Raw genomic sequence first — 13583 nt, forward strand, 5'->3', positions numbered from 1 at the left:
CCAGTCATGTAATTCTTATACAAAGGAATAAGGAAATGAGAATTTGGTTCACAAAAAAGTTTGGAAAATCTATATGGACAAAATTCTTAGTATATCCCATAAACCGGGATTTATTGATATATTAAATTAAAAAATTTTTGTGATATTGTGAATAAAAATATATTATTTTCAATAAAAACTATAGTTATAGAGGGGGGAAGAAAAATTATTTCAATTTGTCTTGATTGTATGTGTGTGTTTTTTTTTTCATTTTGATACAATAATAAGCTCTTAATTTAAATACTTTAAAGTCAAACTGTGACCCCTTGTAAGTTTTCTGATTTCAGTAATTAACAACTTATATTTCTGTCTGTTCCTTACACAAACTATTGCATGGCTTCTTCAGATTTGGAATATAGCGCACAACTCATATGGGCCACTTTTATTTAACTTTTTGGATTTTGACAGTCACAATTATATGTAAAAGAGCAGCATGAACGTTCTTCAAAACATATTGTTCCACAGCAGAAACAAAGTTTTGCATCAAATGAGGGTGAACTATTATTTTGGGTGAACTATTGCTTTAAGACCATGTGTTTGTCATTTTTAATTATCTTATTTGAAAAAACAACAAGCAATTCATTGCTTAGAATGTGATTCTATTTGGGTATCAATGGTCTATGCCTTCACATGACTTTTACCTCGGTACGCCATTCTCCTCCAGACACACACATATCTTTGATGGCTTGTGTTTCTGATTAAGCATGCGGGATTCATGGTTCCTGTTAGTATTAAAAAAATGGATGAATTAAAACCATCTAAAAGCCATTAATCATGTAATAACCTAAGGTCAAGAAATGTCAAGCATGGCCTCAAATGCATTTACATCACAGAATTATCCAGTTAAGGTGTTATCAAGAGAGAAAGGTCAAATTAGGACAGGAGATTCCTGGAATTCTGTGTCCCATATTAATGTTTTGCAATGACGGATTCCATTCATGGTGCTGGGATTTGGAAAAAAAGATGATGATATAAGTTTTTTTTTCCATCCTCATGTGTTCAGACAAAAACAAGCTCCACCTCAAGATCATTTGTCTGTTATTGTTCTTCCGTGATCACCTACAGTAAGAGAACAAAACAAGTTGAAAAAGAGAAAGAAAAAACATGAGACACAAAGAAAGACAGTAAAAGTGCTGTTTGACAAGAGGAGTTACCTTCACTTAAAGTAATTAGAATGTAGTACCATGGTACTAAATAAGCATGAAAATCCACATACCATGGTGTTTAAAGACGACCATTGTTAAACCTTGGGACATGTCAAAAATATGATGGTAATATTATGGCTATATAGTACTTACTTGATATAATTCCTTTTAGCCATTACACTCACTTCCTAATCAATTGTTCTCGCAAAGCAGCTCTATAAATAAAGAACTGGACTAAACTGAATTAATCAAAAGGGTATGATGTTTCTCATTTAACTTGAGTGCAAGCTTGGATGGTGCAGCTCACTATTTTAGCTTTGTTGTTAATATTTGTGCAGATGTGAAAGCAAATGTGCTTTCAATAAATAATCTGAGATTGATTACGTTTTTACTGAGGAAAGAATAATGACATGCTGACAGCTAGTATGAAATGGCATTTAAAGATGTTGTGCAATTGTAATGGTTACGGCTTAAAGGTTTATCAAATTTCACCAGTGTCAAATATCATTTTGAGCAGTTGGATTAAAAAGCAACTAAAAAACAATTCATATTTAAGTGGATGAGAGGTTTAGCAGATGATCTGCTGTTAACTGCACCAGTGTATCTCCATATGGGGTGAAGCAGTGTTAGCATGCATCAAATTACTCCAAAACCACCAGCTTTGATCTGCTTGCCAAAACTGTAAATAATGCCAGCAAATAGAGTAGTGTTTAATAGACTAGCGTGAAAACCATCTGGCACTTAATATGCTTTCAAACTGATTCAGACGACTTCAGAAATTGTAAACAAAATTTTGCACAGCTGTTCGGTTCTGGGGAAGAATACCATTTTTTTTTCTATAATGTCTCTTCAACTGTTATGCATATTTATGAAGAAACTGTTGTCATTTATTTGATAGGGAGCAGCCTTTCTGCTTGTGACCCCACAGCTATGCTTTCCTTAGTCTCGGACTTTCATAGGAGTTACTGCCACCCAGAGGACAAAACTAATGTTACAAGGAATAGTTCACCCAAAAATAAAAATTGTGTCATTATTTAAATTATATAAAAAGGTACACTATGTAACTTTTGGCCCTCTAACAGTCAACAAAATGCATGCATTTTGTAGAAGAACATTGTTTTGGTTGTGCTTCGGCTCTGTGTGAGTGTGCGGATGAATATGGTTATTCTACTGCTCATAAAACATTCACTATTAGTCTTAAGAGATATAACCAGTTTAGATGAAAAGGATTTCAAGATGACTAGCTGAAGACGTTACTGTAGCTATACCCATTAATAGACACGGTACTTCCTTGAAAATAAATTCTAACGCTACAACAACCATAACAAAATTATCTTTCTCTATAGATAATGATTTGCATTAGAGAGCTACATATGGCATATGCCATCTCAAGATCTTTTACAACATATCAAATCCCTCAGTTCTCGCCATCACCGAAAAGCCAAGTCAATGTTGATTCTTGTTTTATTACGAGTTCGGTTGCGTTCTCTTTGCTAGCAGACTCTGTTTGGTATTTTTTTTAAAACAAAGAAAAACTGGTGATTCCCTAGAGGTTGGAGATTTAGAGTGATCCAAGCCTTTCTCGCTCTTTGTGACAACATCTCAACTATGCCACTCTCACAACACACCTGCGTCAAAGTAGCCGGAGCAGCTTTTCTCTTTTTCCGATATGACGAGACACGCACGGGCGAGTGAAATATGTATGCAACATCCCACGAAAACCATCCCGACAGGCCTAAAATATAAACGCTTATAAAAGGCTTACCATAGTGAATCAGGGTAAGACAAAAACATGTTTGGGGAGAATGACTGATGATGTATTTAAACTTTATTTTTCCATTTGGTTAATTTTGGACAAAAAAAAAAAGTTACAAAAACTGAAAATTGGGTAAAATTAGAAAAGGCAATTTCTTGAACCAATGGCAGGAGAAACAAAATGTTCTGGCAAAGGCAACATGCCAATAGATATGAAACCACTGTGCAATCGCATTTAATATGCCAAGAAATAGGGTGGAACGTTTAATACTTTACAGCATGCTGTGAGTGATATTGACAGAGGAGGACCACTCACTGGTATTGTTTATGAGGTGAGATCTCCATTTGAGAGGACAGGGGTCAAAGGCGGCGATCAGGTCATATTTGCTGGATGCAAATGAAATACGCCTGTTCTGTTGCCACTAAGAAAATGGAGCCACATAATTAAAACCACAAGGTATTCAGTCAATGTCCAAGACCCATGACTTAAGTTTTATTTTTTCACAAATACTTGGTCATTCATTTGATTTTTACATATTCTGAAAAATGTAAGTGCAACTTACCAGTACAAAACTCTCTGCCATGATGAGAGTGTTGAGGTTAGTTGACAGGGTGTTCCTATGCATTCGCTCACTGTTCCAAGTCAAAACAGCACACTCTAATTCTGGTCTCTAGATATGTCTTTGTTCCCTCCTTCAGTGTTAGTGTCTGCCAGGTGAAATCTGAAAACAATGATTGTTTAGAAAAGTAATAACACATTTCGTCAACAAGCCACATGATTTGTCATACGTAGATATGTACATACATACATACGTACATACATGCGTACGTACATACATACATACATATGTATATGTATACATATGTATGTATACATATGTGTATACATACACATGTCGATTTTGCAGGTTTTCCTACTTACAAAGCATGTAGAGGTCTGTAATGTTTATCATAGTTACACTTCAACTGTGAGAGACGGAATCCAAAAAAAAAAATCAAACCCCCCCCCCTCCTGTTCTCCACTCATTACCTGTATTAACTGCATTAACTGCATCTGTTTGAATTCCTTACCTGTATAAAAAGACCTGTCCACACACTCAATCAAACAGCTCCAACCTCTCCACAATGGCCAAGACCAGAGAGCTGTGTAAGGACATCAGGGATAAAATTGTAGACCTGCACAAGGCTAGGATGGGCTACAGGACAATAGGCAAGCAGCTTGGTGAGAAGGCAACAACTGTTGGCGCAATTATTAGAAAATGGAAGAAGTTCAAGATGACGGTCAATCTCCCTCGGTCTGGGGCACCATGCAAGATCTCACCTCGTGGGGCAATAATGATCATGAGAAAGGTGAGGGATCAGCCCAGAACTACACGGCAGGACCTGGTCAATGACCTGAAGAGAGCTGGGACCACAGTCTCAAAGAAAACCATTAGTAACACACCACGCCATCATGGATTAAAATCCTGCAGCGCACGCAAGGTCCCCCTGCTCAAGCCAGCGCATGTCCAGGCCCGTCTGAAGTTTGCCAATGACCATCTGGATGATCCAGAGGAGGAATGGGAGAAGGTCATGTGGTCTGATGAGAGAGAAATAGAGCTTTTTGGTCTAAACTCCACTCGCCGTGTTTGGAGGAAGAAGAAGGATGAGTACAACCCCAAGAACACCATCCCAACCGTGAAGCATGGAGGTCATCATTCTTTGGGGATGCTTTTCTGCAAAGGGGACAGGACGATTGCACCGTTTTGAGGGGAGGATGGATGGGGCCATGTATCGCAAGATCTTGGCCAACAACCTCCTTCCCTCAGTAAGAGCATTGAAGATGGGTCGTGGCTGGGTCTTCCAGCATGACAACGACCCGAAACACACAGCCAGGGCAACTAAGGAGTGGCTCCGTAAGAAGCATCCCAAGGTCCTGGAGTGGCCTAGCCAGTCTCCAGACCTGAACCCAATAAAAAATCTTTGGAGGGAGCTGAAAGTCCGTATTGCCCAGCGACAGCCCCGAAACCTGAAGGATCTGGAAAAGGTCTGTATGGAGGAGTGGGCCAAAATCCCTGCTGCAGTGTGTACAAACCTGGTCAAGAACTACAGGAAACGTATGATCTCTGTAATTGCAAACAAAGGTTTCTATACCAAGTATTAAGTTCTGCTTTTCTGATGTATCAAATACTTATGTCATGCAATAAAATGCAAATGAATTACTTAAAAATCATACAATGTGATTTTCTGGATTTTTGTTTTAGATTCCGTCACTCACAGTTGAAGAGTACCTATGATAAAAATGACAGACTTCTGCATGCTTTGTAAGTGGCAAAACCTGCAAAATCGGCAGTGTATCAAATACTTGTTCTCCCCACTGTATGTGTGTGTATGTATGTGTGTGTGTGTATATATGAAGAGTTCAGATGCAAAAACCTCTAAATGCCATCTGAAATTTCCTCCTAGAATGATCATTTTTATGAAGCTCGTATATTTAAGTTAAGTAATTTCACTTAAATGGCAATGAAAATTACCTATTAATTGCCATTTAAGTGAAATTATTGAAATTAAATATACGAGCTTGATAAAAATGATCATTCTAGAAGAAAATTTCAGATGGCATTTAGAGGTTTTTGCATCTGAACTCTTCATATATATATATATATGTGAGTGTGTGTATATGTGAGTGTATGTAGGCTACGTATGTATGTGTGTATGCATGTATGTATGTATGTGTGTGTATATATATATATATATATATATTATTATAATAATAATAATAATAATAATAATAATAATAGTGATGCTTGCCTTAGCAAACACCATTAACTGGATAAAGAAAACTGAGTGTAGGAGTAGAACAGATCTTTTACTGTATTGTATTTTATGAGTAGGATGACCTGACAACATTTTACAGATGCATGATATTCATAAAGAGGGAGTGTTTGTCTGGCCGTGTTGGTTGTTTGTACAGATGTTGTGTGGCCGTAGGGGAAAGTATGGGTTTAAACATGCTCCTACAGAGTGCAATATCACACAGCGTGAAAAACAAGCTTTGAATCACCTTTGCCTAAATTTCAGAACATTATGAGCTGTGCTTTCCTGATATTTAGGTTCCTCTGGCTTTGTCACAAAGGAACTCTGAGACTGGGGGACGAAAGCTACCTGACGAGCTATGACGTGATTAGTGGACTGAAACACCAGTTTCCATCCACTGCAGGAGTGATTTTCTGTGGTTGTTGCCCAATGTGCTCTTAATGTGCAATATGCAATAAGTGATGACATGTTTTGGTCAAAGCAAACATAATAATCTCTTACAAAATAACACGTTTATGTCTGTGAGCATTATAAGTCTCAGTGTAAGTCTTTCCAGAAAGTCTTGCAGGTTTCACTGACATTTTTGCCTTTTCTTTTTTGTTTTAACATTACAGTGAGTAATGTTACATAACCGGCAAAATAAATGGCACGTAAATGAAGCCACTTGGGTGACTAGACTATATAGGGGCAAATGCCGAGTGTGCCTATTAAACTCGGGCTTGTATAACCTGCAAAAATCAGCACACTTATTTTACTTAGTTTCAGAACTGGTGTTCTACTTCCTCATGATTCACCGGATTATTCTCTGCACCGTTAGAGCAGATGTTATGTTAAGGTGATTCACCACTGAAAGTTGGAGCTATCTGACAGTGATGAGTTATCCACATACTGTCTTTTCCGGTAAATTTTAGAAGGCATTTTTCCCGTAAACCTCATGTTTAGTCTGTGCCCCTACAAGCACAATGAGATTAGCAAACCGGTGCAATATTGCCCACTTCTGGTCAGAGAGAGCTTCTGCTGTTGAGAATAATAGTTTCTGGAACCGTCCAAAGCCACAGCCATTCTCATCCCGTGAATCACGTTGTCAACATCACCCAGCCTCCCAGTATATAAACAAACCAGAGGAGGCACAGTCCATCTGCAAGGAAGAAAAAGCATCAAAGCAGGGTGAGTACAGAGAGCACATTAAAAGAATGTTATATAATTATGGTTTCATAGATATTATTATATAATATCTTAGAATATATACATATATGCGAGTCATTTTTTATATTAAGGTTACAGTGATGTAATACCTTTGCAGTGTTTAATGTACTATAAAATTGCATTGTAATTAATGCTACATTTATGCATATTACCATTCAACTGAGCAATAACCCACTGCTGCAAAAATGTAAACAAGATTCTGTTTGTACAGTTTTACTTGGCATGAGATAGCATAACATATCATTTATGCTGTTTATGAATTACAATGCACCCTCATGTAGTTAACGTCATCCAAAAAGTCTGCCTGGGCTGTTGGAGTTTGTGCCTACCCTAGGCGAATTTGTATTGATTTTTTTCATTGCAGAGAGGAATTTGTCTCGCAGCCACAAGCTGATGAGGGAACTAAGCTAAGGTCAAATGCATTCAGAATGCACACTGTGCCCTTGCAAGATAACATTAAACAAAGCAAATCTCCTCACTCAGAACAAGCCATCTGTGTGATGCACGTTGTTTCTTACAAACACCACATGCCAGAGATGTATAACTTCGTTCCAAAACAAATATCTCAAGATTAGGCACAAGGAACAAGAAGATAAAATGAAAACTTTTTGAGGAACCTCAAGGCTGTTTAATTTACGGAGAAGTCCATTTGCCTTAAGATTACTTTCCATTCATTGGCTCTTCCTGTTAACATCTGTGCATGTTTCTTATGTAACTAAGGCTCCTGGTTTAACTTGGCCGAGTTGGGGTTTCTATGTACACGTACCCAGAGTAAAATGAGGAAACTTATCTCCATGACTGAGTCAACGCTTTTATGATGTTTACTTGGTGTGAATTACGAATCCAGCAGCAGCTGTTGAGGACCAATGGCTTGTCTTACTGTTCAGAAATGTCCAACATGATTAAAAGTGCTGCGTTTTGAAAAGGGTAGCTTGGAATCACAGACATTTCTGCAAACTCACGAAAGTAGGATTAAGTTTTGCCAGAACAACCGTTTTGAAAGCTTTAGTGAAGGGGATTTGCACTCAAATCCATGTAATCACCGAAGGGAACATATAAACGTTCAAAGGGTCACAAGTTTGCTGCACTTCCACTGATTGTGTTCTTCAAATCCTTATGGTTTGATACTGGTTAAAAGGATAGTTCGCCCAAACATGAGTCATCATTTACACAAACCTGTGTGACTTACAGAAAAGAAGATACTGTTTTTGTGCATACAATGAAAGACAATGGGGTACAAATTATCATTAGACCCCATTACTTTCACTGTACAGACAAAACACTGGTTTTCTCAAAATATCTTCATTTGTGTTTCACAGAAGAAAGAAATGCATTCAGTTAGGAGTGAAATGAGTGCGAGTAAATGGTAGAATTTTTCTTTTTGGGTAAATTATCCCTTTAACATGTTGTAGCTTAACTACTATCTTAAGGGAGAGTAAATAGTATAATAATATAATATAAAATAGTTTCAAAAAGGACTAAGATTGTACAAAATTATACAATTAATCTGTTTGAGGCCTCTGCTTAGAAACATCAAGGTCACAGAAAGCCACTGACAATATTTATTTCAGACCTATAAATAGGTACACTGACACAGTGGATTCATTGTCCAGACAGTCTGTAGGACAGTGTCTCGCACAAAACGCATTTTTTAAAGTGTGGGCTTTGCAATTGTTCATGGTCATAAACTTGCTGAGTCACTTTCACCACAGCTTAATTGAAAAATAAAGGTTCACTATTGAGTGACCCACTATTTCCTGACCTCTGTTCACAGCTTCTGTACATCAGGACATAAGCCGCCACCAAAGATGAAGGTTTCGTGGTCTCTGCTGGGGCTTTCTCTACTCTACCTCTCCGCAGAGTGTCTGTTACCTCCAACTAAAGAGGAGCTCAGCAGTAAGTGCGTGTTAGATAGAAAAAAAAACGCTGTGCAGACATGTTGTGAACAACCACAGGACAGTAATATAACCATTATTGCTTTTTGGCAGAGATTTCAGTGCTTGGTGAGAAGTACCTGGATAAGCAGATTGAAAATGCCATCACTGGGGTGAAGGAGATGAAGACTGTGATGGAGAGATCAGCAGAGGATCACAAAAGATTTCTGTCTGAACTGGAGAAAACCAAGCAACAGAAAGAGGTGAGAGAGCCAAAATAAACTCAACTGAACAAGCATCAACGATATAAATTTAAAAAGTACATTAGTTTATAGTAGCTAATGTGAAATAATAAACAAAACTTTACAGCATTTATTAATCTTGGTTAAATGTAAATTACATAATACATTTTATACAAGTTGTATAAACTAACATTAGGCATTTTATTATGATTTAACAATGAACAACAGTATGTTTATAACTTTCCATTAACAGATCAATAAATGCTGGGGGAAAAATTATGTAGATTATTTACATAATTTACATACAGTACATTAATGCATTTTTAACTACTGTTCATTTATACAATTTGAAATGTTAATATATTATGAATTAACAAAGAACAATAGTATATTCATAAATTACCATTAACCTAGATCATTAAAAACTAAAATACATTATGTAGATTAGTTACATAATCTACATATAGTAATACATTAATATTTCAATATTTCAATTTATGATAAATTAACAATTACATAAATTAATAAATGCTGAGAAAATATTATGTAGATTAATTACATATTCTACATATCTAAATGCTATTAAGAATTCTAGTTGTATAAATTATCATTAGGTAATTATTAATTAACAACGAACAATAGTATATTAATAACCTAGATCAATAAATTCTGAGATGTATGATGCATATTAAATACATAACCTATATACAGTATATATGAAGACAGATGCAAAAGCCTCTAAGTGCCATCTGAAATTTTCTTCTAAAATGAGGAACTAAAATTTTCAAGCTCGTATATTTAAGTTCAGTAATTTCACTTTAATGATAATTAATAGGTCATTTTCATTGCCATTAAAGTGAAATAACTGAACATAAACATACAAGCTTGATAAAAATGATCATTCTAGAACGAAATTTCAGATGGCACTTAGAGGCTTGTGCATCTGCGTCTTCATATAAAAATGCATTGATAACGTCAAGTTGTATAAATTACCATTAACCTAGATCAATACATGCTTATATAAATTGTTCATTGTTGTTACTTCATGATACCCAATGCATTAACTAATGTGAACACTTATTGTAAAGTGTACTTATATAATGTAATTACATTCGTACATATTCAAGTACTTAAAGGAGCCGTATGTAAGATTGTGGCCAAAACTGGTACTGCAATCGCTTTCAAATTACTGTAGAGCGGTGTATCCCCTCCCCCTCCCCCCTGACTCGAGGTTGCCAGATAGGCTGCAGGATCCAGCAGGAACGTAGGCTGCTACGTAGCTGTGGTAACTAGAGCAGAGCTGGCAACCCCGATGCCGAAACACTACTGACTTCGTGATTGGTAGATAGGTGGAGGGAGGGGCATCAGGCCAAAACACAACATGACAACATCAACATCAGTTGAGGGCTGCAACTTCACTTTTTAACTACTGTTGTCAGTGATATAAGTTTTTGAAATGAACATGATTTCTTAATGTCTAGTGACATATCAGGGACATTTTATGATTAATTGAAATGCATTTCTTACATACAGCTCCTTTAAGTGTCAAAATATTTTCTTGAGCCCCTGCAGTCATAGTCACTTTTTATAATACATATATCTTGTTTTGTTCTTTTTTTTTTTCTTGTGCTATTCCATAATAAAGACTGCTCTGAAGATGGCTAAAGAGATGGAGGAGAAGCTAAGTGAGGAACAGAGCATGTGTAATGAAACCATGCAGGCTCTGTGGGAGGAGTGCAAGCCCTGCTTGAGAAAAACCTGTGTGAAGTATTACTCGCGCACCTGCAGCAGTGGAGCTGGCCTGGTGGGACGACAGGTGAGACGTCTGCACAAACATCCCTGCAATAATCCTGACCTCATTCTGGTGTTAGTATCCATCCCTCTCTTTTTCTGTCTTCAGCTGGAGGAGGTTTTGAACAGGACCTCTCCCATCTCCATTTGGATAAATGGGCAGAACATTGAGACCCTGGTGGATGAGGACCAGCAGCAGACCAGGCGCTTCCAGGACCTGGAGGAACGGTACACAGAGGTTGCCGATGGAGTAGACAACATCTTCACGGACAGCATGAGGGTGTTTGACCACATGCATGCCTTCCACCAGCCCGGCTTTTTCCCCAGTCCATTCCGAATGCCCAGCATATTCGGCAGACAGGACGCAACGGCCAGCCGGTCCGCTCGTATCTACAGGTCCCCCTTGCATGACCCGGAGTTCCACAGCTTCCACAGCATGTTCCGCCCCATGATGGAGATGGCAAGAAACATGTTTGAGTCATTCGGGCCCTACATGGGAAGTGATGTGGATTTCCCCACCGAAGGTACATTTCAGAATCAACAAGTCTTGATGTAACAACATATACAATGTTAAAAGTCACACTTAAAGGGGTAGTTCACCCCCAAAAATTTATTCTGTCACTTACTCACCCTCATGCCATTGCTAAACTGTATCGGTGTGTCTGAAATCAAATACTTTCTTACTATATATATATATATATATATATTATGCTAAAAACAGTAAGCTAAAGCTGTCATTCTACACACATTCATACCATATAGAACCATTTTTAACGGTCGTGAAGTACGTTTCAAACCAAATGTACTACTTACTATACAGTATGTGATTTCGGATGGAGCATTTGACTTTGTTTTTCTGCGGGACACAAAAGATGATATTTTAAAGAATGTTATGACCAAACAGATTCTTCCATTGTTTGCAATTGTGGCAATATGACAATGCACCCTACAATATCCTATGATATGATAGCATAAAATAGTGCTTACAAAACTATTTGTTTACTTACAGACTGCTTATACTGCTTAAAACTGTATTCACAGATGGGAGCTTAAACGAGGACGTTATTATATCTAAACCATTTGGAAATGATAAGATGACCTGCAGGGAAATTCGCCGCAATTCGGCTGGCTGCATTAAACTAAAGGAGGAGTGTGAGAAATGTAAAGAGATCCAGCATATTGGTAAGTGCAATATTAAAAAGCCTTGATTTCATGTTATATTCTCCAACACAGAACTTACAATATTTTGCTCCCAGTTTGGGATATTAAGAGAAATCACAGTCATCTAACAATTAGGGCCTTGTTCTCTTCCTCAGACTGCTCTGGAAAGAGGCCCCTGGAAGGCCTCGTGAAGGAGGAGCTGGAGAAGGCTCTTGCCAGGGCTGAGACATTCACCCAGGAGTACAACAATCTGCTAAAGCGATTCGAAGAGAAGATGTTCAACGCCTCTAATGTGCTGGACCTGTTCAACAAGCAATTCGGTTGGGTGTCTTCTCTAGCTAACCACACCAAAAATGAGGATGGCTTCTTTAAAATACAAGCAGTAGGTCCTAATTATGTGATTCAGTACAACTGTAAACCCTTTCACTATGCACATCACTCAATCACCAACATTTTATGTGCAGGTGATGTCAAAAGGCTCAGATAACGTAGAGGATCCAGCTGACACTAAAGTGTCAGTCAAACTGTTCGACGGGCCAGATATGAGCTTCACAGTGCCAGGAGACATTCCCTGGAGCGACCCAAAATTCTCAGAGGTGGTGGCACAGGAGGCTTTGGATCGTTACAAACAGAACACTGTGTGAGTCATTACAGCAATCTTTCCATTTCGGTTCATTTTAAAACTTATATGATTACATAATTATCAAAACCATTAATGTTTTCTTCTCCAGGGTCACAAACTAAATGTTTTGGAGGGCGGGTACTTTCCAGTGAAGATGATCATTTCTTTTCTCTGAAAAGCACTTGAGAAGATCCTTATGAATTACAGCTATATTAATATTGACAGATGCTGTGCTCATGTAGCTGGATTTCTGTTGTCTAGCATTATTCCTTCTGTCTCATCCTATTTAACATTCAGAGACCCTACAGAGATTGAATAGAATAAGTGCTTACGAAAATATAACCAACTGTACATTGACAAATATCAATAAAACACAAAATTTCAGATTTTCTTCATCTCTTAATGAGCTAAAAGGTGGTGTAAAATTGCCAGGATAGCAGTTTCCATATGTTAATAAGAGTAAAAGGTCACCTCCTATAACATTCATTCACTTTCCTCCCATGCTGGAACTTCCAACCTCCATCCAAACAGCAGAATCCAATGAAACCTTAAAAACAAGACTGAAGAAACATCTTTTCTGAGAGGACTTTAGTAATTCATTGCCTATGATTAATTGCACTTTTTTTTTTTTTTATGCGCTGTTCTGCATTTACTCTTCTGCTCTAATTTTTCTATGATAGCACAACTTATTAGCATTCAAATTCACCCTCATCTGGATGAAAACTAAAAGAATATGTTAATATCAAGAAGAGTACTCTTCAATTTCAATAATATATATGCAAAATCAGATGAGCATGACTGCTGTTCTATATATTCTTATCCTAAAACATTTAGGTTTAAAATGGACATAAATGTGGTTTCAGACGGCACTCTTGTCCAATCAAATCAGAAGACTGGAACCATGTAATTTGTATAATTATTAAGCAAGACCAACAGCATGACTTCGAGTGAC

The 13583-nt window shown here is 37.4% G+C and overlaps 1 protein-coding gene and 1 long non-coding RNA gene across 2 annotated transcripts; one reads left to right on the forward strand and one right to left on the reverse strand.

Moving 5' to 3' along the window:
• Positions 1-408: 408 nt before the first annotated feature.
• On the reverse strand, positions 409-3614 carry LOC311304919. Its single transcript, XR_014629961.1, has 3 exons — positions 3503-3614; positions 3256-3361; positions 409-1098 (listed from the first exon to the last, which is right to left on the reverse strand). It is a non-coding gene; the product is annotated as an uncharacterized lncRNA (long non-coding RNA).
• A 3114-nt stretch (positions 3615-6728) lies between these two features.
• On the forward strand, positions 6729-13020 carry clu (clusterin). Its single transcript, XM_084432451.1, has 9 exons — positions 6729-6902; positions 8716-8837; positions 8930-9078; positions 10703-10873; positions 10958-11372; positions 11890-12030; positions 12165-12391; positions 12474-12649; positions 12741-13020. Exons 2-9 carry the CDS (start codon positions 8750-8752, stop codon positions 12751-12753), a joined length of 1380 nt encoding a protein of 459 aa, XP_084288577.1. The 5' UTR covers positions 6729-6902; positions 8716-8749; the 3' UTR covers positions 12754-13020.
• The last annotated feature ends 563 nt before the right edge of the window (positions 13021-13583 follow it).

This window comes from Rutilus rutilus (genome assembly GCF_951802725.1).
Source record: "Rutilus rutilus genome assembly, chromosome: 15".
Classification (NCBI taxonomy): Eukaryota; Metazoa; Chordata; class Actinopteri; order Cypriniformes; family Leuciscidae; genus Rutilus; species Rutilus rutilus.